Source organism: Xylocopa sonorina, chromosome 1 (genome assembly GCF_050948175.1).
Source record: "Xylocopa sonorina isolate GNS202 chromosome 1, iyXylSono1_principal, whole genome shotgun sequence".
In the NCBI taxonomy this organism is placed as follows: domain Eukaryota; kingdom Metazoa; phylum Arthropoda; class Insecta; order Hymenoptera; family Apidae; genus Xylocopa; species Xylocopa sonorina.
Genome location: NC_135193.1, coordinates 11,000,425 through 11,025,179, shown reverse-complemented (window position 1 = coordinate 11,025,179; position 24,755 = coordinate 11,000,425). Strand labels below are relative to the sequence as shown.

Sequence of the window (24,755 nt, the reverse complement as noted above, 5' to 3'; positions counted from 1 at the left end):
CCCTAATTTCTTCTCTCCACTGCGCTACGGCACGAGCGAGACTGAGGGTAGAATTAGCAAATTTTTCTACGCAACCAGACGGTTTTCCGTAGGCTCGGTACTAAAACGTTTCTTCGTGAAGTCGAGCAATTTCGGAGCTCCGATCAATAACCTCTGGCTCTTTATCTATCCCGCGTGCCGTCTCGTTCCTTCGAAGCGGTTATTCCGGTCGGAAGGAACACCTGGTTTCCGGTTAGCGAAGTTTCTTTAACGATCGGTTACATCGAACGCGGCTTGGCACGGCTTAAGTTTATGACAGGCTGATATATGGGGAGGCGGAGGGGGTGTGGCGGTGGGTGAACGGACGACGTGGGATAGAGAGGGACGCCCGTGAATGGGGGAGAGAAAAAGTTTAATTTAGGTGGCCCGCGTTGTTGCCTACGAACTCGTGGCCCCTCGTGCGCATCCACGTTTACCGCGTACGCCCCTCGTCGGCCAAGTTTTTACGAGACTTCACCGTGAAGCTTCACGAAGGAAAGGAAAGAGAAAAGAAAGACAGAGAGAGAGAGAGAGAGAGAGAGAGAGAGAGAGAGCCGGTCGAGAAAAAGCGAAAAGCATCGCGACGCTGACGAGTAACTCCTGTCCTTTCCCGTTTACCCACTCGTTTCACGCGGTTCTCGGTGGTATCCACCCAGGAACTGACAAACCCAGCGATTCCTCCCTTTCGCCGCTCTTTTAATTAACCCCGAGTCGCGAGGGCGCAGAGGGGTTTTCAAAGCGACACGTTCGACGCGAGGCTAACCCCCTTCCCGGGAGAGCGGAAGAACCTGCCAATCACCAAGAGCAAACCCGGCTCGAGCCCAACGCGCCACACCGTTGGGAGCCACGTCTCTTTCCTCAAATTGAAAAATCGTGTCCGCCTCGAGGCGTATCGCGTGTGACGCGTGACAAGACGCGCTCTCTAAGGCACATTAGCGGGAAAACTATACAGGGTTGAACCTGTGGGCGGTGAGATCGGGGGAGGCTGTCGAGCTGTTCGAACGGCGTTGGACAGCAAACGATGCGAGAGACGGGTGTTTGGACGATCGTAGGAGCCTCGACGAAGCTAAGGGTGGATCGGCGGCGTCGGCAGCGGCGTCAGTGACGCCGTCAGCGGGGGACAGCAGCGGTGGTTCAGTGTGGCAAGGGTGGGCGCCGGGGGCAAGTGAGGGCAGATCAATGCGGACATGTGCGGGAAATTGCACAGGGATCGATCCCAGGACCCTCGGGGGAAGCGCGGCCTCTCTCTCCCTTTCTTTCTCTATTTCTCTCTCTCTCTCTCTCTCTCTCTTTCTCTTCCCCTATCTCTCTCGTTCTCACCCTCTCGCTCGCTCTCTCTCTCTCTCTCTCTCTCTCTCTCTATCTCTCTCTCTCTGCCAATCTTTCTCTCTCGTCTCGCTTTGTCTCTCACTTCAACCCCCTCCATCCTCTGCCGCTGCCCTCGTAACCGTCTCTCGCCTTCTCACAACTCGTCCCTCTCTCCTCCTTTCGTTTCATGAAAACGACCGATGGCTTTTGCGCGCCGCTCGAGCGCGACTTTCGGCCTGGAACGCGCGGCCATTCCCGTTTCTTTATATCCCGTATTTTTAGAGGACATTTGTTGCGTCGCCGTGGATCCGTCCTCGGAAGAAGGTCGATTAATTCGAACGTATTTATTCCGAGGGAAGAGAGATACGAGCTTCGTTCTTCTCGGCTGTAGGGAATTTTCATCGAAAGGGGTGAAACGCGTCACGCGATCATTACGAGCGACACTGCTGGTTTCTTTGATCAATGCGCTCTATCGCTGTGAAAATTGATTTTTATCACGCACGCGTGTCCAACGTGTAGAAGATACGCTTTAAGATCGGAGTTTGTGGAAGAAAAAACCGTGAGACAACCGAGTGACCGTTTGAAACGGTACAGAATCTCTTTCGCAAAGTCTCCCTCTTCCCAGCGGGAATTCCAAGGAAAACGGCTATCCCGAGGGCAACAATGGGCTGGCGCGTTAGGTGGCAATACGACAAGGCATCGACGAGGAAGATAGAAACGCGGTCGGGGGTGCTACCTTCCGGAAAATTGACGAGGAGTCGTCGCAGAGAAAGGTGGATGGTTGGTCTCCTTGGACCGTTTGGGATCCACGCAGCGTCGAAAATTCGTGAGAATAGCTGAGTTAGGAACGCCTAACGGAATCTTCATGAAAAATGCAATCTACGTGAAGACGGAAAAACCGAGCCGAGACGGGCTAGACGTCCTCGGGTAGGGGGTTGGAAAATAGAACGTCAGGGACAAAGGAGCCGTTCGAAATAAATATTCCGGCCAGAATAAAATATCTATTCTCGCGCCGCCATTCTACCGTTCCATCCGTCCTCGATCCGCCCTCCTACCCCGTCGTTCTCCGTTTTAATTTCAACCTCTATTTTAATTTCAAATACGCCTGTCCGCGGGACGGTCTTAAAATTGAAGCCGCGCACGCGCCCGCGCGGAAGCTTTTAATAAAAACCTGTAACGCCGGGCCCGCGTTTAATTCAGAAACTACAACGGGAACGAACATTTAACACGGCAATAACGAAACTCCGTAATCCCTCGCGTCCTCCTCCCTTAATCCCTACCGGCGAACGTGAGAACCAAAAATAACCCTGCCTCTAGCCTGAACTTCGAAACTCGGATAGGAAAGGCTAAAAGCTTTCTAGCAGACATCGCGCTGGATCAGCGGCAGGGGTAAAAAGAGGGCGGGAGGAAGAAAGAGGGGTACGGTGGAAGCGGACCTCGACGCAACTTGTTCATTTCCTGATACCGGCCACTCGTTGGAATTCAATCAAACTTGCAAAGCTTTCGATGAGCCAGAGAACTCTGGCTGCTGCTCGTCTTCCCTTCTCTCACTCTCTCTCTCCCTCTCTCACCCTTTCTGCCTTTCTTTCTTTCCTCCCCGTGAGTGCTAGATCGAGCTTACGGCTAAAGTAAACAACGAGTTCGATAGATGGAAGAGCCGGGACGATAACAGCGACGAGAAGAACGAAAGTTCCTTCCGACCGTAATACTTGTTTGTACTCCCGCGAAAAAGAACGGGGATGGCGGGGCGCGGAGGGGGTTCCGCGGGGAAGAGAAAATTAGCAAGGAGCGTGAGAAGGAGTAAGGAGGAAACTCTGACGGCGAGAAAAGGGAAGCGAACGGAAATAAGAAGTAAGAAGATAGAGAGCGGCGTGGAAAATCAATGTGGTCAGAGGGAAGATAGGGGTGGATGAGGCGAGAGAGAGAGAGAGAAAGAGACGGATGGTAGCTGAAGACGAGGGGGAGTTCCTTTATGTCGGGTCACGTCTTTAATATACCTCGCGTGGGCGGCGGTGGCTGCGGCAGCTTAATCAATCTTCCTGCTAAAGTGTGCTGCACCACCACCCCATCCGTCGTTGCTGCAACCGTGAAACCCAATCTCATTCTCTAGCGTTCCTCCACGTTCGACGCGGAACAATCGATACGCTTCAGGCGAAACGAGTCTGGCGTACGCGATTTCTAAGCACTCGCGGCATCGACTGCTCAAATTTTTTTTTATCGACAATTCTGGAACGCCCTGCACGAAGTTCGAGATGTTTGTCAGAAACTGGAGATTCCTAACGAACGCGTAGAGTGCGTTAAATGAAAAGCAGTCTAATTAAAGAGCAATTTAATTAAGCTGCTCGCGCAGCGAGGGACGACGGATTTAGTTTCTTTAATTAACTACCCGGAACACGACGTCCGATTTCCGTTAAGCCGCAGCCTTCGTTCGTTTCTTACAAAAATCTTCCCGGAATCCAAACGACCCACGCCATTCATCCCTCGTCGTCCGTTTCGTTTCAGCTGAACGAAATCGATAAGATGAAAATAAAAGCGATACCGGGAGCGTGCACGAGCGGAATAGTAAAAGGAGCAGCTACCCGCCATGTGACACACGCGTTCCAGCCGCGCGCGATCTCGGTTCGTCATTTTTCTTGATGGCGCGCCAAACTTTCGTAATTTCGGGGAAGCCGACGCCTGCGATACATAACTCCTGGATTGATGGTGACTGCCACCGCTGTCGAGGCGTTTGTGTCTTTTCATTCTAGTTTTGTTGATATTATTCGCCTACGTAATACTCGAAAATAGTTCCACCGTATGAATGATTTTTACTTTACGAGTAATTGACAGGATAGCGGTCGTGGATGAAAGAGAGTCGCGCAATCCTTCTCGCTTCCGTTGCTCTCGTCAACGACAACAGCGTGACGAGACTTGGATAACGACGCGAAAAAAGTAACAAATGAACCCGGTAGGAATGTAACGATTGAGAACGTTCGGACAGGTGACTAATGCGACGGATTCCAAAAGGGAATTGCAATTGCCGTTTGCCCGGACGGCGCAATATAGGATGAACCGCCCTTCGGGTCGACCCTTCCCCCTTTTCTCTCGCGCGCGCGCTGCCAACACGTGGATGTCACGAGGGTAAATGCGAGGACATTAAGGAGACAAGAAAGTGGAAGGACCAACGGGAAATTCGGATAAGGTGGACTTTGGCAAGAGAAAAAAAAGAGCGGCGAAGAGAAAAAAATAGGCAACCACGTTGTAACGGGGTGGGCGGAAGGTGGTTGGCGCGGAAATCCAAAGAGCAAACGTTTCAGCTCGACAGTGTACGTCTCTCTTATCGCGCGAGATCCCATTTTTATTCTACCGCCGATTCACCCAGCCCACTATGAGTAGCCATCGTTCTTCCGCCAACCCTAAAGCCTCCGAATATCTGATCGTCGCCGCCAAAGTGGGCCACAATATCCTTATATCCTATCTCATTTCCCGTTCTTCCGTCTCTTTGTCTTTCGACTTTGCCCCTTTCTCTCTAGCCACTCACCCCGAGCCAGATTACATTTTTCCTATGGAACGCAATCGATCATGCCTCCGTACAATATTTGCCCGACTTTCTTCCTCAGAACTTTTAATGTCACTCTTTGTTCTTAGCCCATGGAGGAATCTGTATTCCGAGTAGAGCGAGGGTGGATGGAGGAAGAAGTTATGTGTGACACAACACAGTTTGGAAACGAAGAACAGGAAAGTTGCCTACCGCGAACTCGCTCGACTACGTGACGCGCGTCTCATTTTATTTTGCGAGCGATTTTACACTTTCCTCGCGGCTTCTTTTCATCGAAGTCATCATTCTCTGAATTCGACGCGAGTAGAGGTCAACGGGTATTGCGTATACGATTAGAAATGGCGGAGGACGCGCGGTCTTATCAAGCAAACTGGTTAGATTGATAAGAATCTGGGTGGGACTGAAACGAACGACAGTTATCCGGGTCGAACCCGGGTGATAGATGACTTTAATCTGCAGGGAGGACCGAATCGAAAGTCGATTTTCCCACTGTGCTGTGATTCCTCGGAAAAGACCGAAATAGCATCCCTAGACGATCTTTCCAGATGTTTTTCAAGCTTTTATCGGAAGAAACTGCGTCCACGATCTTAGACTGAGATTCATTTCGGAATAATGATCCGGTGACACGAGCCACTGGTCCGGAAACTGTAACTTTAACTACTCCTAGATCATCCTAAAAAACCCATCGAGCAGAAGCAGAAGTTGTCGAAAACTTTCGAGACTCCGCCCTCGGACCACCCACGTTCCCAAAATCTGGAACAATTAATTGCACTCCGCTGCGAGGCAAAAAAATATCCCCGTTAAGAGCGCAGGAAGAAAAAAGGGACAGAAATTCTTCTCGGGACGAAAACAGAGAAAAAACCGAAGAAAATCATACGAAACCGGGGCGGTCGTCTTCGTCGACAGCAGGAAGTAGAACTATTTCCTCGTCCTGCCGGTGAAACGAAAGCGGCGAGTGCTTTTAGAGCACGGTGGGCGCCAGCTCTCAAAGGTGACGCAGTTTCACGCCAAGAAATAAGAACACGACGAGGATCCGAGCGACTGGTTGAATGGCAGGGATTGCGGAGCGGAGGTAAAAACGGCGTTAGCGCGGGCAAAAAAGGAACGACGGGGGACGAGGAAGGGTTAGAACGAGGGGAGAAGGATGGAAGGATGGAATGGGGGTGGTGGCTGGGAACAAATGCGAGTCCCCACCCCCGTTTACGTCCGTAGTACGAGCGCGAGGGGTTGGGTAACACGGGCAGGAGATGGAAGAGATTCGTGGAAATGCCGTGGAATTGGATAAGCCGGCAGGGTTTGTTTTGCCAGGGGTTCGCAATGAGGGTGATAGGCTGATCGTGTGCTGGCATCGCGTGGTCCGCGCTCACTAGGGCCGGGTATCGCGTGCCTCGTGCAACTTTCTTCTGTTCACCCTCGAAAAACTCGGATCCGACGGCATGACACTGACGCGCGCGCCATTAACCAGCGGACAATTGAAGACGCGGGTAGATAAAGGTGTCGCGTGTAACGAAGTACGCTCTATTCGTTCCGAATACAGTCGATCCGAAAATAATCGGAGTTGGAGTTGGTTTTTTAAGCGCGCGTCTGACGCGATTTCACCTCGCTGATGCTTATTAGCCGAGGATCTAAGTCAGCTTAAAGAAAGTAAAGGGAAATGTCTGCAAAGAAGCTAGCTCGAGAAGAAGCTATCGTCTCGCGACGGTGAGTTTTCTCGGGCCCTCGTCAAACTCTCTAACCAAGAGACGAGTCGAATCCTATGGAATAGGTGGAAAACGAAGCGGGAGGCGGAGGAGCGAGGTGAGGTCGAGGGTGGAAGAGTAAGGTAAAGTTAGAGAGGAAGGAGCGGGAGGCACTAGGTGCTGTTTGTTGAATCCTCGAGATCAATACAAGCCAGTCTATCTCTTTCTGCCTCGTAATTCCGTGAGCCTAAACGTGCGCGGGCATTGGACGTGTATGTGTGTGTGTACGAATGCCGAATGCACGTATGCGCTTGGAAATGTACACACGGACACACCATTTCCATATGATCGCGGGCGAAACGCCTCGCGTCAAGACGGCACAGAGAGCAAACGGAACGCCGGCGCATTTCTGGCTACCGGTTTTAGCCGCGCGTGTCAATATTTCAAAAGCACCCTGTACAAAGATATCCTAGGAGACAACAGAATATCGCGCTCTAAATTCGGTCCGTTTCAACGCCGCCGCCAGAAATAATTCGTCCCACTTTTTCCTAAAAAGACACCGCGCCGTTTGTAATTGGGTCAATCCAATTGCACTCTGACGAGGATGAAAGAATTTTATCGACGATGAAAGGGAAAAAATGCGATGCGTTAAAGGAAAAAGAAAATAATAACAAAAAGAGAAGAAGAAGGAAAATAGAGGAACGAGAGAAAGAAAAGGAAGAAAGCGATATTCAGGAAGAGATTTGGTTTCATTAGAACGGTTATTTCCACCGGATCACCTATTTCTTTAGAAACCCCCGCGCGCTCTCGGTTCTCCTTAAAGACCGCGAATCCTCAAAAGGGGTGAATACTGCCCCTATCGACGTTTTCCCGTGAATGACTAGCTTCTCGTGAAACGGCGCATCCCTCTTTCTCGCTCCGGCGCTATTTACGCCGATAAGAATTCCGGCGAGAATTTCAAGAAGTCCGTCTCTCTGTTGGCCAATCGCGACGGCTTACTTATCGCTGCCTCGAAGGATTGGCTGCGCACTGCGGCACAATACGAAAATAGGTCGGCCAATCCTCGTATCAGCACCCTTTTTCACTTTTCTCTCTTGCCTTTCGCCACCTCCGTCCTTTTATTCTAACTATGAAAAGAGAACTAAACGCGAGAAAGAAGTCGACTGTCTAACGAATTTTCTATACGGGGTGGAGCGAACACGTACTTCCCTATACAGTTTTACAATCATTATGTACATTTACTACGAGCATTATTGCGAGGTCACAGTTGCGTTATTTTCGAACAATTTCGAACTACTCTCTCTCCCTCTCTCTCTCTCTCTCTCTCTCTCTCTCTCAATTCTCTCCCTACTATTCGTTCTTCTCAGGGTCAACTCTGTACAGATTACCAGCATCCACTCTCATCGACCCTCTTTTCTTTCTCGTTTCACCCCTTAAACATCGTCCAAGTGAAACACGCGTATCTCATCATCCGTTTGATCGGTCAACGATACGCAGGACACGCGTTTCGATCACTGTTTGTCCTCGGACCATCTCTCCGGCGCCGGATATTGCTGCTGGGATTGCTGGCCGCCGGACACCTGAGGCCCCGACGACTGTTGCTGTTGCATCTGCGTTTGCATCTGATACAACGGGTAACTCTTCCGTTTCCGTATGCCGTGCATCGACAACAGGTGTATCTGAAGGTACTGTTTCGTCTTGAACTGCTTGTTGCACACGTGACAGGACACGTACTCCGTTTGAACCGTGTGCACGTTCACGATGTGCTGCTTCAGATTCGAATTGTTCGAGTAGATTTTACCGCACTCCGGACACTTCGGTTTCCCCGACTGATTCACGTTGTCCGTTTGATGGTGCGGTTGCTGATGGAACCGACGTTGGGTCTGTTGATGGAACAACACCATGCTCTCTTGGATCTTCTCCTTGGTGCACGACTGAAGCATCAGATTCAGCTCGTTTTTCGCGCTCGCTGTCGGTTGTTGTTGCTGTTGTTGTTGCTGCTGTTGCTGTTGTTGCAACGACTGCAGGTTATTCTGCAGCTTCTGATGCATCATCGTCAGCTGCTCGGTATTCAGGCTGTTCAGGGAGTTCAGTGAGTTCAGGGCATTTAGGGCCTGTTGCTGCGACGCTTGGCTGGTGGCGTGGAGGTGATGGTGATGGTGATGCTGCTGGAGCAACGACGACAGATCTTGACCTTTCGAGCTGTAAACTCCGCTCTGGTAAGTTCCAGACCCGGCGTGGTCGTTCCTCGTGGAGGACGTTCCAGGCAACCAACCGGAACTCGAGCTTGAACCGTCCCCTCCAGAGGGCTGCCATCGCCCTGGAACCACCAGCCAATGTCAGTCCTCAGCCAACCTCGTACGATCCCTTAAACACTATTCAATTTTTTTTTGTCCTCCCACAGCCCTTCGCTTTCTGTTCCGTTCTGTCATTATTACTTTCTTTTAACATCGTTATTTTTTTTTTTTTTTTATTCATCCTAGTCACACTGATTCCCTCCCCTATTGTGTGTCCGTGTTTTTTTTTTATTTCATTCCCTGAATATCTACGATCGAATCGTCGATTATGTATACGGTTTTATTTTTATTCTCACATTTTTGTTTCGAGATTTCAGGTATCAATTTTGTTTCGTCGGGTTTTACATTTTTTTTTTTTTCTCTAGTTTGTTGAATGTGGCAACGTGTGTACTTTCTCTCCTTCTTCATCGTCATTTCCGTACCTCCACCCTCTCTATTTTTCCACAAATAGCTTTAAAGGTCGATTGAATTCGTATCTCGCCAACCGACCAACCAATTAGTTCTCGTTTAGCCTCGAAGCTTCGTAAGCGAAGGTCGTTTAAAGAATTCTAGTTTACAAAATAAAAAAAAAAGAGTCAAGCATGGCAACCCTAACGATTCTGTCTCTAGCGACCGCAGATCTTTTTTCCGGTGAAAAATCGATATCGATTCCGGCGAACGAACTCGAAGAGCCGTCGGAGACGCAGCTCCGCGATACGTTGTTGCTCGCCGTGTTATCATATCCGTTTCTACTCTTTTCATTTTTCCTTTTCTTTTTTCATTTTTCTTTCGAAGGGGGTAAGTTGGGCAAGGGGATGCAGGGTTGTGAGAGGTACGAGAGTTCCATGCATTCAACGCAACAACGAGAGACCAGAGTCTTGAGGGAATCGACGGGAGGATACTATAGTCTGGGCTACGAAATCGTAATAAACTGTGAATATCGAATCGTTGGCTCTGATCACTTACCGTAATTCGGATCCTGATTCGCCGCGTGGATCCCGGATGGCCCTGGTATTAGTCCTGCAATTACAATTACGATCATGATCGCACAATTCTTTGGTACGTCGCGCGTCAACGCTAAAACGGGTGACAGAGCAAATCGATCTAATTAAACGTCGCTTCGTTTCGATTCAGATTGAGATTCTTAAACGTACGCGATATTCATCCGGGAAAGAGAGGGATCGACCGATTTCGAGCAAATTACCTGGTATTCCCAAAAGCGCCGTGGGGAACGTGCTACGATGGTGTTCTATAGAATCATTCAAGATGTCGCTCGGCTCTGTCTTCACGGAGTTCAGAATACTGTCGTTGTTCGACATGTCCTCCTCGTTGTCCGACATGGAGTTCGAATCCTCGCCGGTGGACTGCGCCTGCAACCGTAACGATAACCCTTCTTCTCTCATCCGATCTTCGTAATCGAATCTTAAATTCATCCATTCAAAACGGGGAATATATCCGTACCTGAACATTGTTGGTGGGTGTCGTGTGTATCGTGGGTCCTCCTTCCAGAGCCTGGCCCAAAAGTGAATCCTGAAGGTCCGTTTTCGGCTCCACGTGGTTACCAAGCGGTGGACTGTAGCTTCTAGGTCTCTTCTCTGGTGGCGGACTCAAAGCGCCCTCGTTCAAGTCTCCCCTGCCATTGTCTTGCCAAGGATTACGCGGTGTCGCCTACACGGGGACACGGAAAAAAGATTGTCAGCTATTGAACGCGATAAAATTCGTATTAACAGCGAGAAGGTTGAAGACAAAAAAAAATTGTATTTACCGGTGCGCTACCGTTGTTGCCACCGGACGACGACGGGGGTGGTATCTTTGCCGTGGCAGCGCCGCTGTTCACATCGGCCAACCCCCGCACCTGAAGCATCTGTGCGGTCTTCAGAAACGCGGCCAACTGTTCTTGGCCCACGTGAACCTCCCCGTGGTACATGAAGCGGAGCAACGACTCCATGTCCGACGAGGCGACGTCCCTCAGTATCACGATCGGATGCTGGCATGGATTAGCCTGCGACCAAGAGGTGAGAAAAAAAAAAAAAAGGTAGAACCACGTTGAGTCGAATGTGCTCTCTCACGGTCACACGGGGCGAGGTGGAATGAATTCGAGATTACGCTTATCCAGAGCTTTGATTATGATCGATTCCACGCGGACGAATCTCGTTCATGTAAATCAGTTAATCCTATTTATCAGCCTGTTCGTCCCAGCCCGGGCCAGGGGCCGGTCAATTGATTTACAACGACGATTTACAACCGCGACACGTATAACGAGCAACGTTTAATCCACGTCGTCGATATCTTTCGCGCAGCTTTTAACGACTCCACGGACTATACCCGCGCTATCTCTCATCCCCTCTGCCTCTCGGACGCTTCCATACCGCGTTCCTTAATTTTCTTTTCTTTTTCACCGTCGTTTATGGCCAACAGCGAGCCAGGCTACAAATTGACCACTCGTATAAATGCCAGCCCTATAACAGGGACGATCGTCCCGATGGAAGATGGAAATTTATACGGACGTATATAGCGCGCACTTACACGTTAGAGGCGTTCTCGGCCCGATCTATGTCCCGGCCAGTATACGCGCCATCACGCTGCCCGCCATTATCGGCACCGGCATTAATTATAATTAACGATTCGCCGATGCTTCCCGATGCTAACGCCATCGCCGGTTATTTCCACGGGACAGGACGAAGCTGCTGTCGGGGCAGCGACGTTCCGCAAGATCGCCAGAGAATTATCGTGACAGGTTCGCGAACATTTGCTGTATATCGTTGTGTACTATTTCGTTCTATTATTGTACCATTGCATTGCCACCGATGGATCTATTTATAGCGGATAAACAGTGCGCGATCCGCAGTTCGTTTGTTGCTCGACGCATCGGATCCATGGATCAGAATATCTCGGTTTTTCATTTCGATTTCCAGGCTTGGCGGATCTTTCCCGCTCCTTTTCCTCGGTTAACCCAACAAATCGGTTATTATTGCCGATCACCGCTATCGACTTACCCGCGCTACTACTTATAATCGTTCCCGGTTTTGTAACAGCGACCAACGACGGCGTATCGACCGGTTGAAACACGAGGCTCTCTCGATCGGCTCCGATTTTCTCTCTTCTCTCGTTCGTCCACGGTTTAGAAATAGTTTGTCGCGCGAAAGGAATAGCCGAGCCCGCGGTACGTAACAATTTTCGTCCCGGATATTCTTGGCCCGTTTCGTATCTCGAAACTGGAGTAACTTTATAATACAGGATATAACTTCGACGCGAGATGACAGGTGCGCGCGTGAAACAGGACCGTTTAGGTATCCCTCGAAAGAAGCTCAACGCCGGGGAAAAGAAAATGATCGGGGACGACGATACGAGAATAATCCGACGGTATGAAGCGCAACTAAGCTCGTACGATAAATCATTAAATTTACGACTGAAATACAAACGTGATTCAGAAACGCGCGGGCCACGACAGCGAGTGAATCACGATGTAGTTTTCTTAAACACGGGGGAGCAGCTTACGCGGCCAATAAACGGCGCGCGCGGCCGAAGGAATTAGAACCGACTATTTTCGAACTAATTACTAGCCGGGAGTGATTTTGAAACGGTCGGAAATTCCACGGCAATTTCCACCGCGGCCCGCCGAGAATACGCGCGTAACGGAATTACCGGGCGATGATAGCCCCGGCGTTCGATCGAAATTCTTATTATAGCGGCCTCTTCTTCTCAATGGGATTACACGATACAGCGCGCCCGGTTGTATAAACATTTGCCAACGCGCGGCCGTCCGTTACTCTCGTAACCGTCGGTTATTCGCCGCGAAACCGTCCGGCCATACGCGCGCACGCCAGACGGTGAATGTTTGCGGATCCCGATGCTGTCATGGTGTATAATTGAAATAATCGTGGCTGAAAGTATGCGGGGGTGAAGGAGGGGGTGGGCCTGGGACTGCAGTCCGCGGTGCAGTTCCGCGCGGGCGGCGCACAAAGACGCGAGAGACCCGAGCCGACATGCGAGGGGGAGGAACGAAAAAGGCAAGAAGGGAACGGGAACACGCGGAGAACTCCGCCGTGGATTCCTTTATCGCATTAACCAATTTAATTAACAACTTTGAGACCGACTCCCTCTCTCTCTCCCCGCTAATTAGATCTAACGCGATTAAAACGGGTCAATAATTAATTGTACGGACGCAGCCCGCGTCGTGGACGAGCGGACGAATTAAGCAGCCTTTGCGGAACGGGAATAGGAAACCGCGAAAGTGAGTCTACGGCCGTTTTTCGCGCGCCCCTTTCGCGCGTCTAAACAGAGAGAGAATAAGGGATGATTTCGTTACCCAGGCACGGTTCCGTACACGCGCGAGCGCGAAGCGAAATTAACGTAGGTGGAGTTTAATTCCCGTAGGAGGCGTAATTTCGAAATTGAATCGAACGTAATTAGACACGTCGATGCCGGACACGTAATAATACGCTCGCGACGTGCCGTCTCGAGCCGGGGAATTATATTTCGCGCACGCATTCCGTCAACAACCGGGGAAAAGTACGCTTCGAGCGAGCCGATGGATGATTAAAGGCGAGTCTTCCACGTAATGCAACGCCGTTTAGCCACCGTTTCGTTTTGCGCCGCGGGAGCCTCGTGTGTCGCCCGCCTCTGTTCGCGGTAGAAACGCGACGGTCGCGATTTAAAAGGAGGTAAAGAGGCTCCTCCGTTTTCATCCTCGAATTCGCCCGCGAAGGAATGCCATCGAATGGGACGTACGCGCGCGGCGAACCGCCGCGGTTGCCGATCGATCATTTTCACAACCGTAATCCCGCCGCGTCGCGTTTTTAAAAAAAAACACGTATGGAGCAACTACTTACATATGTATCTGGCAAAGTTCCGCTATTTCCATTGAATATTAATACCGTATAATACACGTTCCCGCTATTAAGGTTTCAAGTTAAAGTTCAACGGATAGAAGAAAAACTGTGTATGTAATTAACGAAGTATTCCCGATCCATTAAAGACGATACTCGCGGGCGGCGGACGGGCGTAAGAACGGGCATAAAATTCGAGATAACCGAACAATTAATTATTATGCTATCTTACTACCATTTTATTCTCGTTAAAAACGCATCAAGTTACTCCGTGGGCCCGGTATCGGTATCCACGATCTAAAAACGAAGACTCAAGTAATTGCTTATATTATGCCCGTACACGCATTCCTATCCCAGTCCGTTTACTCCTTCCAGCTCGCCTTCATTGTGTCCCCGCGCGTTCCCCTTTATTTCCATTAATCAATTACCGGGGGCAAGACCGATCACGAGCCGATCGAAAGAGAGAAAAAAGAAAAGAAAGAAAAAAGAAAAAAGAAAAAACACTAGAAAGAAACGCTCGCTGCTTCCACGGATCTACGCAGGTTTAATCGATCGTACGATCTTCCCCGCGTGTTGCATTACTTACCGGGTTTTTAGAAAGCGGACGCTCTGGATTCCAGCGTGATCGGCTCTCCGCGCGGCAGAGCACAGGTGGCTAGGAAATTATGGCCGTGAGCGGTCGCGACCGGTGATATAGGTGCGGAGCGGTACCGAGCCGCACCGTTTGCCGTGCAAACTATTCGAAGAAAATTTCTTTGCCCGTAACGCCGCGAGCGTGACTACAAAAGCCTCGTAATAAACCGGGCGAGAGAGGTTTCCCACGTTTCGCGGTATCTCCGCCGCATCGTGCCGTTTACGCGGATCCGTAGAGCACGCCGGCTGATGAGAATTAACGCGGGAAAGATTCGAGAAATTATCGCCGCGAGGACTGGCTGTCATTTAAATTACGCGCGGTCGCGCGGCTCCGTTTCCCGATCTCTACGAGATACCCACCCGCGCGAAATTTCCGCCCCTTCGAACGCGAACGTCTCGCTAACTTGGTCTAGCGATGGTGCGCGCTTCGAGATACTCCGAATCGAGAAACGTTTCCGTCGTTTCTTCGTACGAGTTCGATTGGTACATCTTCTCGATTGGTACAAGCGATAGCGCGAGTGAAATCTCTCGAGGGTCGAGTGTAAGCAGAGAAATTGTCTTCCCTCGTTGAAAGACAGTGGATGAGAGGAAGAACGCGGCGGGGGTGTTGTTCGTGTCGATGAGCGTTTGAAAAAAATGCTCGTAATCGCGCGTCGTGGCTGTATCGTGATCGCATGTAGGTGAAGCACCCCAACTAAAGCGTAAGTCGAAAAGTAGATACGATTGCATGGTTTCTGATCCGGTTATGCAGTGAACGCGCAGCCGTCATGGCTTCGCGAAACGTATCCGTGCGTCGTTAGCCTCTCGACCACCAACACGCGCAGGGCATCGTCGTACGAACGGAGCGGTCCTCGTACACCGCTCCGTTATCTGCTTATCTAGGTAGTTGATATTCTACTGACGCATGTTTTAAGCTTTCCTCGCCCGTTAACACCAGTGGAAATCGGCAAGAGTCAAACCGCGAGAGTGGGTGCCTCGCGTATCGATCACGGACCAGACTGGTCTTACGCGTTTAGCCACCTTTTTTCGCCTCTCGCGACTAATCGAATTACGTAGTTTTATCGTTCACTTCTAAGAACTGGTAAAAAAAAAAAAAAGAATCCAGACGGGATTGCGAGGCACGAAGATGAACGATGAAAATAACGGATGGAAGCCCGACGAGTAAAACGTGTGTACGCGAAGGGACGCGCGGTTGGGCGACAATGGCGGGAACAAGAAGAAATAGACGGGCGTGTAGACGCCGCGCGCGTTTCACGCTCGCTCCTCCTTCTGCGTCGCTTTTCCAGGCGCAGCCTGTGCAGGAATGCGCGCACGTACAACTACGCACTTCCGTTGATAAAAATACACGATGGTATAATGTGTCTCTCGGTACACGCGCGACCATCGTCATTTCGCTTGGCTTGTACAGGCAGGGCACGCGGGGACCGGAAAGAGAGCGAACAGAAAGGAACACGTCGTGGAAGCGAGAGGAGCGGTGTAAACGCACAGCAAACAGAGCAGCGGTTAGCAGAGAAGAAGAAAGAGAGCAGAGGGCGGAGAAGGAGGAATAGAGAGGGAGAGAGAGAGAAAAAAATGTAAAAGAGGACGGACGTAGTGGAAAAAGGAAGAAAAGAGAGACGGACGTCGAAAGAGGATGAAACGTACACGTTATACGCACACGCAGCACAATAATATACCGGCTATAATTTGCTAGCCGCATGTGCGCGACTTCTGCGCGCGCGGCCGTGCGACATTAAGCGTAATGCGAGTGCACCGTGTGCACAGACGCCGCATTAACGAAAAACGAGAATACGGAGGTTTATTAAAGGCGTAGAGAGGCACGTTCACGGACGGACAACCGCCTCGGCGACGTCGACGAAGCGGCGGCAGCGGCGGCGGCGGCGGCGACGTTCAGCCGTGATGGAAATTAAATACGCGCGTGAGAAGATCCGGGATACACACAGAAAAGTCTTCGTCCAGCTTTCCGTTCCTTTCCTATTCCCCTCTCCTTTTTCCCTCCCCTCGTCTCTCTCTCTATCTGCCGCGGCATCGCGCATTCCGTGTACCCGCAAATTGACACGAGCACCGTGGTATGTATATATTTAGATATGCCGGCTGGTTGGTGGGAGGCAAGATATTTTAAAATATGAAGAGAGACTCGGAGGTGGATGCAATCCGTGTCGAGACGCGCTGGACTGGAGGAGTAAAATCTCCGATATCGATTTATTCCATGCTCGGGATCGTAAAACCTGACCCGACTAGGAGAGGCTCTGTTCGCGACTACCGAAATTACCGTAAGCGTCCCCGGGAACCTGTTCGTTCGTAAGAAGAAAATCGATCGGAGATCCATATTTTAAATGGCCAGAATCCCCGCGACGTTCCCACAGCAGCATCCGTAGCAAGCCTGTAATTGATAGTTACCAGCGGAACGTACTGTTATTTCCACCTATCAGCCAGGCCGATCTTCGCGCATTTTAAATTCACGCGGCGGTCGTGTGCGCGCCGCGTACGTGTAAGTACGTAGGTAGGTATCCATTTCGGCTAGAGAGGACACGGTTCCCGATTCGAGCGGGACGGATAAATCATTGGTACACGGGTTCTCCGTAATGGCGCACGTAGGAGCCGCCGCAGCAAGGGGTACGCGGACGGGCGCGGGCTTAATACGCGCCGCGTTTGTATCGCCTACGATACGAACACGCACGGACCCGGTGGATACTGTACGGCCGCGTTTCTCTCTCTCTCTCTCTTCTCTTCTCTTCTATTCTGCCCTCTCCTCTCCTCTCCTCGTTCCTCCTGGCCGGCGTCAGATGGAAATTACCGATCCGATATGCAAATAGCCACGGCGACCGCTAATGCGTGGTTAACGGTAACGTTATTAACGGATCGTTACACGATGTCCGCGCGACGTAGGTGTACGCCGGGCGTAATTATACGTGCACGCGTCCATTTCACGCTCGCGGCTTTTGCACCGTTCCGGTGTAGGTGCTGTTCTTTCGCGTTCCGTGACGGAAATTGAGATTTATTGCGCGGCAACGGGAAAAAAAAAAGATGATATTTAACAAGTAGCCGACGTTGTAGCTCGGATTTCTGATATACCGCCGGTGGTATCCGCGCTCGATCGCGCGCGGCCGGGTAACCACGTACCCGAGATTTTGATTTATTCGCGCGGTCGTCGCGACGTCGATTAAAGAACGGTTTAATCTGCGCCGGCGGTTAAATTCAGCGTGTACGTATTCGATAAGATTCCACGATAAGGTGTGCTCGGCCAGGTGTTCCGCGAACAAACGGAGGTGATGCAATGCGCGAGTAACGTTCGGGAATGAATAATCGGGCTGGAACGTGAATTGACCGCGACCGGTTCAACGATCAAGGAAGAAGGATCGCGGGTGGACGCCGCGTGGAAAGTGACTCAGGTAAATTTCGTCGAATCGAAGGACCGCGAGTAATCGCTACGAGATCGAAGAGATCGGGGAATTTTGTTTCGTTCATCCGAGACAGAACGGAAGGAGGAACGTTCGGATGAGAAAGAGAGAGTTGAAACAACTCCGTTGCCACCAAGGTGATTCACCTCGGTATTTTCAGCGAGTAATACAACGTACGAGGGAAAAAGAATCGAGGGATGACCGAGTCAATGCTCAAGAAGCGTAAATAAAAGAATGCTAATAGAACGTCGCGAACAGAGCAGGGATAAAATTCTGGAAAAAAACGTTGCAACGATCGCGGAGCGAATGTCACCCGACGAAAAAAGCCACGTTTTGTTGAACCGGTGACTCAGTGACGAAAGAAAGCTGGGAACAAAGGGGCTCTTGTTAGCTTGCCGACAATAATTGCAGGACGCGAGCTGCAGGATATTTCTCATATAAGCGAGCGCCTTATCGGGATCTTCGTATCAGGAAATGTCCGCGAACAGGTTGCGAGCGACAGAATTTTTCGCGCCTCGGTGACGCTCGACAGCAGAATAGGGCGCTGCGGGGTCGGACAGTGGCGCTCGCTAAAGCTTCGTTCCGATAAATAGAGTTAAATTAAATGCACCCTCCTCTCGACGCGCGTGGTTCTTGAATTAGAAGAAGAAGAGGAGGAGGAAAAAGAAGAAAAAGGCGAGAGGCAAAGGAAAATAAAAGACTTTGGTGTATATCTCTCCTTTGGATTTCTCCGGATTTCGTGCGTCGCGCGACGAGCAGCGTGTGTCTCCGCTCGAATTCTTGAATTACACGCTAACATATATAGCAACATCTTCTGGCGAGCACATTTATAAAGTAACACGCGTGCTTCTGGTGCGCACTCGCAGCAATAGGGTCGGTGCTCCGTCTTCTTTTCGATCCCGCCGATGCGTGAGTCACGTTATTCTTTTCTCTCTTTCTCCTCCCCGATTTTCTTTCTTTTTCAACTCCTTCCCGCGCCCTCCGCGCCCACGTTTCGCACCCTCTGTCCTTCTCCGTCCCTCTGGCCGACACTTCGGCCAGGAGACACGTACGCACGATACGCGCGAGGAGGAGGCAAGCAGAATTTATTACGGTGCGGTGGCCGGTCTTATTTTAAGACTAGCGACCAGCAACACGCGTATTCCCTCCGCGCGATGCTTGTGCACGACACGAACCAACCGACGACTACGCACTGTCACTCTCTACGCGGTGTACTTACGGGGACGAGTCAATGGATATTATGGCCGACAGATGTACTACGGCTGTCTAAATTCGACCTGGCCACCGTTCGGGGCCCAACCAATTTTCTACGCTATTCGAAATAGTCCAAAGACGTTGTTCCTGCTCGAGCAAGACGCGTTCCGGTTCGCTCGATCGCGCGTTTTAATAAATCCTGCTCCGTGTGTCCGTACTCGTGTAATTACGCGTGCAGAACAGATAGAGAGAGAGAGAGAGGGAGAGCGCGCGTTGCGAAACGAAGGACCACGGAGGCTGGTTCGATGCGTTGGCGATGGAAATGAGTCAGTACACGGATAATTCACCGTACCCCGATACGGTGGAGAGGTTTCGTGGCTATCGGAATATTCTAGTGTACCAAGTGAAACGAGACCTTTCATGCGGCGTGACGCGCGTAGCTTCGGAATAAAAGTAGAGGTGATTCCTCGGCCAGAAATAAGTTAATTCTAGAATAATTCATCGGTTTTTGTACGCATCGGTGAAAATCTACACTAGCGAACCGTCCCGCCTGTGTACGTAAACCGTAGCCCGCGATTCGTTGAAATGCACGATGCGTCACGTTTATAATGATTTTCAATTGGATACCATCACCGATCGCCAACGACACGGCTATTTTGTTCAGCGGTAAATACTGTTGCAAATATACGTTATTTAAATTTTGATAAGTGGATAAAACGATTCCGTTCGTTGAATATTCGATCGCTTCGCGAAATGATTACTAACTGGGTAAAAAAGAAAAGAAAGAAGGGGAAGGGGTGGTGGGGCGGGGTGTAAAAAGTCGATACATAATTCAAGCGGGCGTACGAAAATCCTTCTGGTTCCGAGAAACTTACGAACATGGAAACGGAGTAGAAAGGCTCAGTATCCAATATCATATTTGGCATCTTCCTTCTTAATTTATTTTTAATGCGAGGCCGCGGCGAGCCGAGCAAAGGTCGCACATAAAATTTACAATCGTTTAAATGCCATCGATTATAGTCGACGGAAACACACAGGAATCCTAGTTATTGGTCATTGCGATGCAACCGCGAAATGTTTTAAACGAACTCGGTGGCGATTTCGGTCGCTCGAGCAGATAGATCGATCACGAAAGAGGAAAAAGGGGCAAAAAAAAAAAACGGATGAGAAAAAATTTTGAAAAAAAAAAGAACGCTTCGTTACCAGATTACACGTATGTCTAATTAATTCTAGCAACGGTATATGTTCGTGTCAGATCATACGTCAAACGTCACGACATCGCGACAGACCCATTCGAAGCAATGACTTTTTCCAATTAAAACAAGGAAAAAAGTGGCACGGACAAGGGAACGTGAACGAAATGAAAAGGAAAGGGAGGAGAGGGGAGAGGGGAGAGAGAGAGAGAGAGAGAGAGAGAGAGAGAAATGAAAAAGTGAAAAAAGTAAATGAAATTGGGAGGGGAACAGGTCTACCGTGTTTCTAATCCGTGGCATCGTTCGAGGTATAGGCGCGGCCCATTAACGGAGCCAGCCTGGAAGGAAGTACGCGGGTTAGAGGGGTTAAATGATGCCGTATAACCGAGACAACATCATGAAATCGTGGCTTGTTTTCCTCTATCGCCGTTCTCCTACGGAACCACTTACGCGGCACGTACGCGCACATTAAAGCACGCGCTACCAGCCCGCTTAATACGTGGCGCATTTGCGTTTCTTACTGCTACCCCAGACCCGATGGAGGGCCATTTACGTTCGCCAGCTTATCGACTGGAACGTTTTCCGAGCGTCTCCGCCGGGGCGAACCCGTTTTTAACCGAGCTCGTCTCTGTTACACACGATCGTGATGTTACACGACAGATGGTTTCGTCGGCCCTTATTGGCACGCTTCCGATCAATATTGTTCGCCCGTCGAGAAACTGATGATTTAAATGTGGCTTGAATCTCGAATGTTATACAGCGTACGCTACAGTGCGATACGGGATTATCGATTTTGATATCACGATAGAGTAACCGCAGTCGGTACTCGGTAAATTGTAATTTAAATCGGATACGTAATGTTAACCGAAAGTTCGATTGATCGAACATCGGATTAGCCGGACGGGTATTATCTGGCACGGCAAAACAAACATTCTGTGTAGACGTTAATTTACGCTTTCCTATATATATATTCGTCGGATAATTAGTCCATATTTGCCGAGCCAACGCACCAGGGTAAACACCGGAAACGTACCGATTATGAAGCGATAAATCGGTTGGAAAATCGCCGGAAAATATAAACGAACGCGCGTTCTATTAATCTTGTTTCGTTGCTCGATCGGCTGGCTCGACGGGGCGACCGAACGCGTAGCACGAAACGCGGGAAAAACGGAGCAATAACCGTGACGACTTCGAGAAACCGATCGCAATAAGTAACGAGCCGTTTTTCTGGCCAGCGACAGATGGCATTCGTCGAGAAACGTTGAACCGTACAATTATGCGGTTACGTTCTCGTCTGGTCGGAGAGAGAGAGAGAGAGAGGTGGGGGATCCCCCGGTGCGGTCGTAAGTTTCCATCGGATCGTTACTCGCCGACTGGTGAGAATCATTACTGGCCTGCCATTACACGACTCGGTTTTTGTGCCCGGGGAACGCGTGTACGTGGGTGTACCAGCCATGACGCAGGATAATCGTAAACAGCCGCGACGTCGCCGAGGCGGAAGAGGCGCGGACCGTCGATTGGACACCGACTCGAGAGCACCTTATCACGCGCGATTCCGCGAACAAACGCGGATCGCGCACGTTTCAACGTCGAGTGTCGATGCTGATACAGAGCCGTTCCACATCTTTTGTCGTCGATTGTCCAACGGCGAGATTGGTATCGATAACGCGCGACGACGCTTAACAATTCTTATCCAGTAATCCAGAGATATTCGAGAGAATGTCGTTCTAATAATAGCTAGAAATTCATTGGAAATAACGCGAAACGATTCCTCGTCTGTTTGAACGGTAAGTACGGGTAATATCTTACTACCAGCGAACGCGATCAATTTTAATTCATATGCAGATATGCGGCTCGTAACGATTCTTAGATATGCTTGATACTTCTGGTTCTCGTGTGTGGATAACACGTTCTACTTTTTTTTTTTTTTTTCTTTTGGCCGAGTAATAAAAACGATAATAGACGAATAAATAATCGGAATGATTTTTGTAAATGCTGATAGCGAGGCATGTTCGGATCGCGGATAGAGGCAGATTTCCACGTGGGATCTTCGCGGTGTGTCCTTTACGCGGTCGTAAATTAGACGCTGGATCTCAAAGTGATTCCCTCTCGAACGTCCACACGGGTCGTATCATCTCGTCGTCGATCCGGACGTTCTCGAGGCTCTTCGAGTAGAAAATAGAAGCCACGATCTCTTCGGTCTTCTAACCCTCTTTGCTCCTCTGCTGGCGTTAAGGTTCTCGTTACAGCCGCGTTTCGAATCACCACACACAGCACAGCCGGAAACAAACGAGATCGGGCTTCGTCCCGTATATTTCCAGCGTAGTCTCTCTCTCTCTCCCTCTTTCTCTCTTTAAATCACCGTACGCTTCCTTCTTTCTCGTCCCACGACCGTTTCTCTCTTTCAAGCGTATCAAGAGCATGGAACATCGAGAGAAACGCGCCTCGATGGCGCGCGTCGTTGGTAAATTTAAATGCGACCGGTCACGAGAGACGAGTAGCGCGAGGTACCGCGCGAATACGTACACGCTTGTTCAAAAGTATCGCGACCCTTGTACAAACATTTTCCTTCGATTGGTATACATATTAATTATTACCATCGAACAGCGAACGATCGTTTCCAGAACATCCGCGATTCAACCGCTTTCTTTCCTCTCGTCTGATCGGTTCTCCTCCCATCGTGTTCAGAACGGAGATTGTCCATTTAGATGGAATGCGAGCGCTCCGATAGTTTTGAAGAGGGGTGTAGAGACCCGTAAGGGTAACGGAGAACGCGTCCGTACTCACGCACACGCACGTGCTGCGTCTGCCTCTAGACTGGCCTGTGCGTGCGCCTTTAAATATAGAATATAGAGCACCTTGCCCGCCACCGCGACGCGATGGGATTGTGCAAGCGTAATTTTCGGTTCCCTGCACTCACCATCGCCGTTTTACGATGCATACATCTTCCATCGGTCCCCTGGTGTTTTCTTTCGAAACAGATCCACCGCGGCGCGGCGCGGCGCGGGAGCTCCCCGCGGAGCGCCTCGGTTTTCCGCTAAGCGACCCCGCCACGAATCATTAGTTCGTATTTTACTTGCGTGGACGCGGATGGAAATTTCGTTGGAGCAGACTCGGAAGAGGGAAAAAGGGCGCCTGAAAGTTTAGACGAGGAGCCTCGTTCCGTAAACACGTACTGTTGGGAACACGGCTTACGATTCGTCATCCAACTGTTCCAATATGTTTTACATACAACGGTAGAAATATTTGTTTCGTCACACGAAGTGGATTCAACCTTCGAATAGATCTCTTATCGACGTATGCAAGATCCCGTGGGTATGGCGCCGATCGAGCCTCCGGTTTCATCGTTCCCCTGATCGTAACGCGTTGCATCACTGCTGCGTTCCCTCGCCGCGGCTCAACGTCCTGGCAATAACGCCCTCTGAAAGCCGAAACAACGTCGTCGTTCCCGCATTCCCGCTCCTTCTGGTCCTTAATATCGTCAGATTCACGCGTGGGCCGCTTTCGAACCCCCGCGATTAATATAGACGCGGCCCGCGGTAATAAATCCACGATTCCACGAACGCGATTACGAGCCGCGGCCCATCCACCGCCGATTTCGAGCGGAGTCGAACGATCCTCCACCAGACGCTTCGTCTATTTATTGTGTCTCGTAAAGCCGCCATACGCCGTCAACACATCGTAAAACGTGGCTTTGTACAATTCATTATCGTCCTCCTTCTCCGTGGAAGATTCAAATTTTCCTACGTCAATGAAGACGTGCTTATTCCGTGCGCGCGATTTCAGCGCTCAAACGCTGGGTAGATACAATTGAAACCTTCGGTTCGATCGAACCCCTAGCAACATCGCTGGCTTCTGCGGGGTTTTTTATTTTTTTTATTTTTTTATTTTTTGCTTCATTTTGTTTCGATAGCAGACAGCCGTCACGCGGAAGGGATTCGTGCAATTTATAGGGACGATAGCACCGGCTGGATTATCCGCTCTTCTTGTATCAATGAATTTAACCGTGGATTGGAACGATCAGAGGACAGCTCGACGATAAACTCTACGAGAACTAGTTAAGCCTGTTTTCTATAATATCCACCGTCTCGTCCCTTCTTCCTCGTTTAATAGAACGGCGATCTATGGCGAGATACGCCTTTCAGAGGCTGTCACGCTCCGAGATAGCTGCGTTAATGCACCGGCAACCACGATGACCATTTGAAAGGAATTAATCTTCGTGGAGTTTCGTTCGAGCTAACTCGAGTCCGCTCTCCGATACGTCTCGCGGTTATTTTACTCGCGTCTAGTCGATAACACGATTACGCGCATATTTCAATGCGATCGTCGGACGTGCGGCTTCTACATTCAACGATGATCGTGACGCTATTTATTAAAGTGTATCGAAATCGTTTAGATCGGCAACGATTGATACGGTGAGTTAAGGACGTTGGATTGACGAGGCAACGACGGGGACGGACACGCCTTCTCGATGCCGATTAGAAAGCTCGTAGAGGCGCAGTGCGCGCCGCTACGGAAACGCGGCGGGAACGATCGTTTGAATTTTCGAATTTACGAATTTTCCAATTTCCCAACGTTCAAATGGGCACGCGTTAATCCAAAGAGACCGCTGGACGCGACCAATACATTATCGATCCCGGACAGGGGGGGAAATTTATTACCGGCAGCACGGACCGTCCGTATTTT

General features: G+C 50.2%; 1 protein-coding gene across 10 annotated transcripts in view; it reads right to left on the bottom strand.

Annotated features, from left to right (window-relative positions):
* The window catches only part of LOC143430277 (protein abrupt), a 64,329-nt gene that overhangs the window by 18,715 nt on the left and 20,859 nt on the right, over nucleotides 1–24,755 (bottom strand). For 9 of the 10 annotated variants that reach the window (XM_076906400.1, XM_076906389.1, XM_076906381.1 and 6 more), the window contains exons 4-7: nucleotides 10,585–10,821; nucleotides 10,281–10,487; nucleotides 10,024–10,189; nucleotides 9,786–9,839 (exon numbers count right to left, since the gene is read on the bottom strand). In XM_076906400.1, the coding sequence (XP_076762515.1) occupies nucleotides 9,786–9,839; nucleotides 10,024–10,189; nucleotides 10,281–10,487; nucleotides 10,585–10,821 (664 nt within the window). Of the gene's footprint in view, nucleotides 1–7,310; nucleotides 8,864–9,785; nucleotides 9,840–10,023; nucleotides 10,190–10,280; nucleotides 10,488–10,584; nucleotides 10,822–24,755 lie in introns of those variants that run through there. The other variant, XM_076906429.1, reaches the window with a different exon arrangement.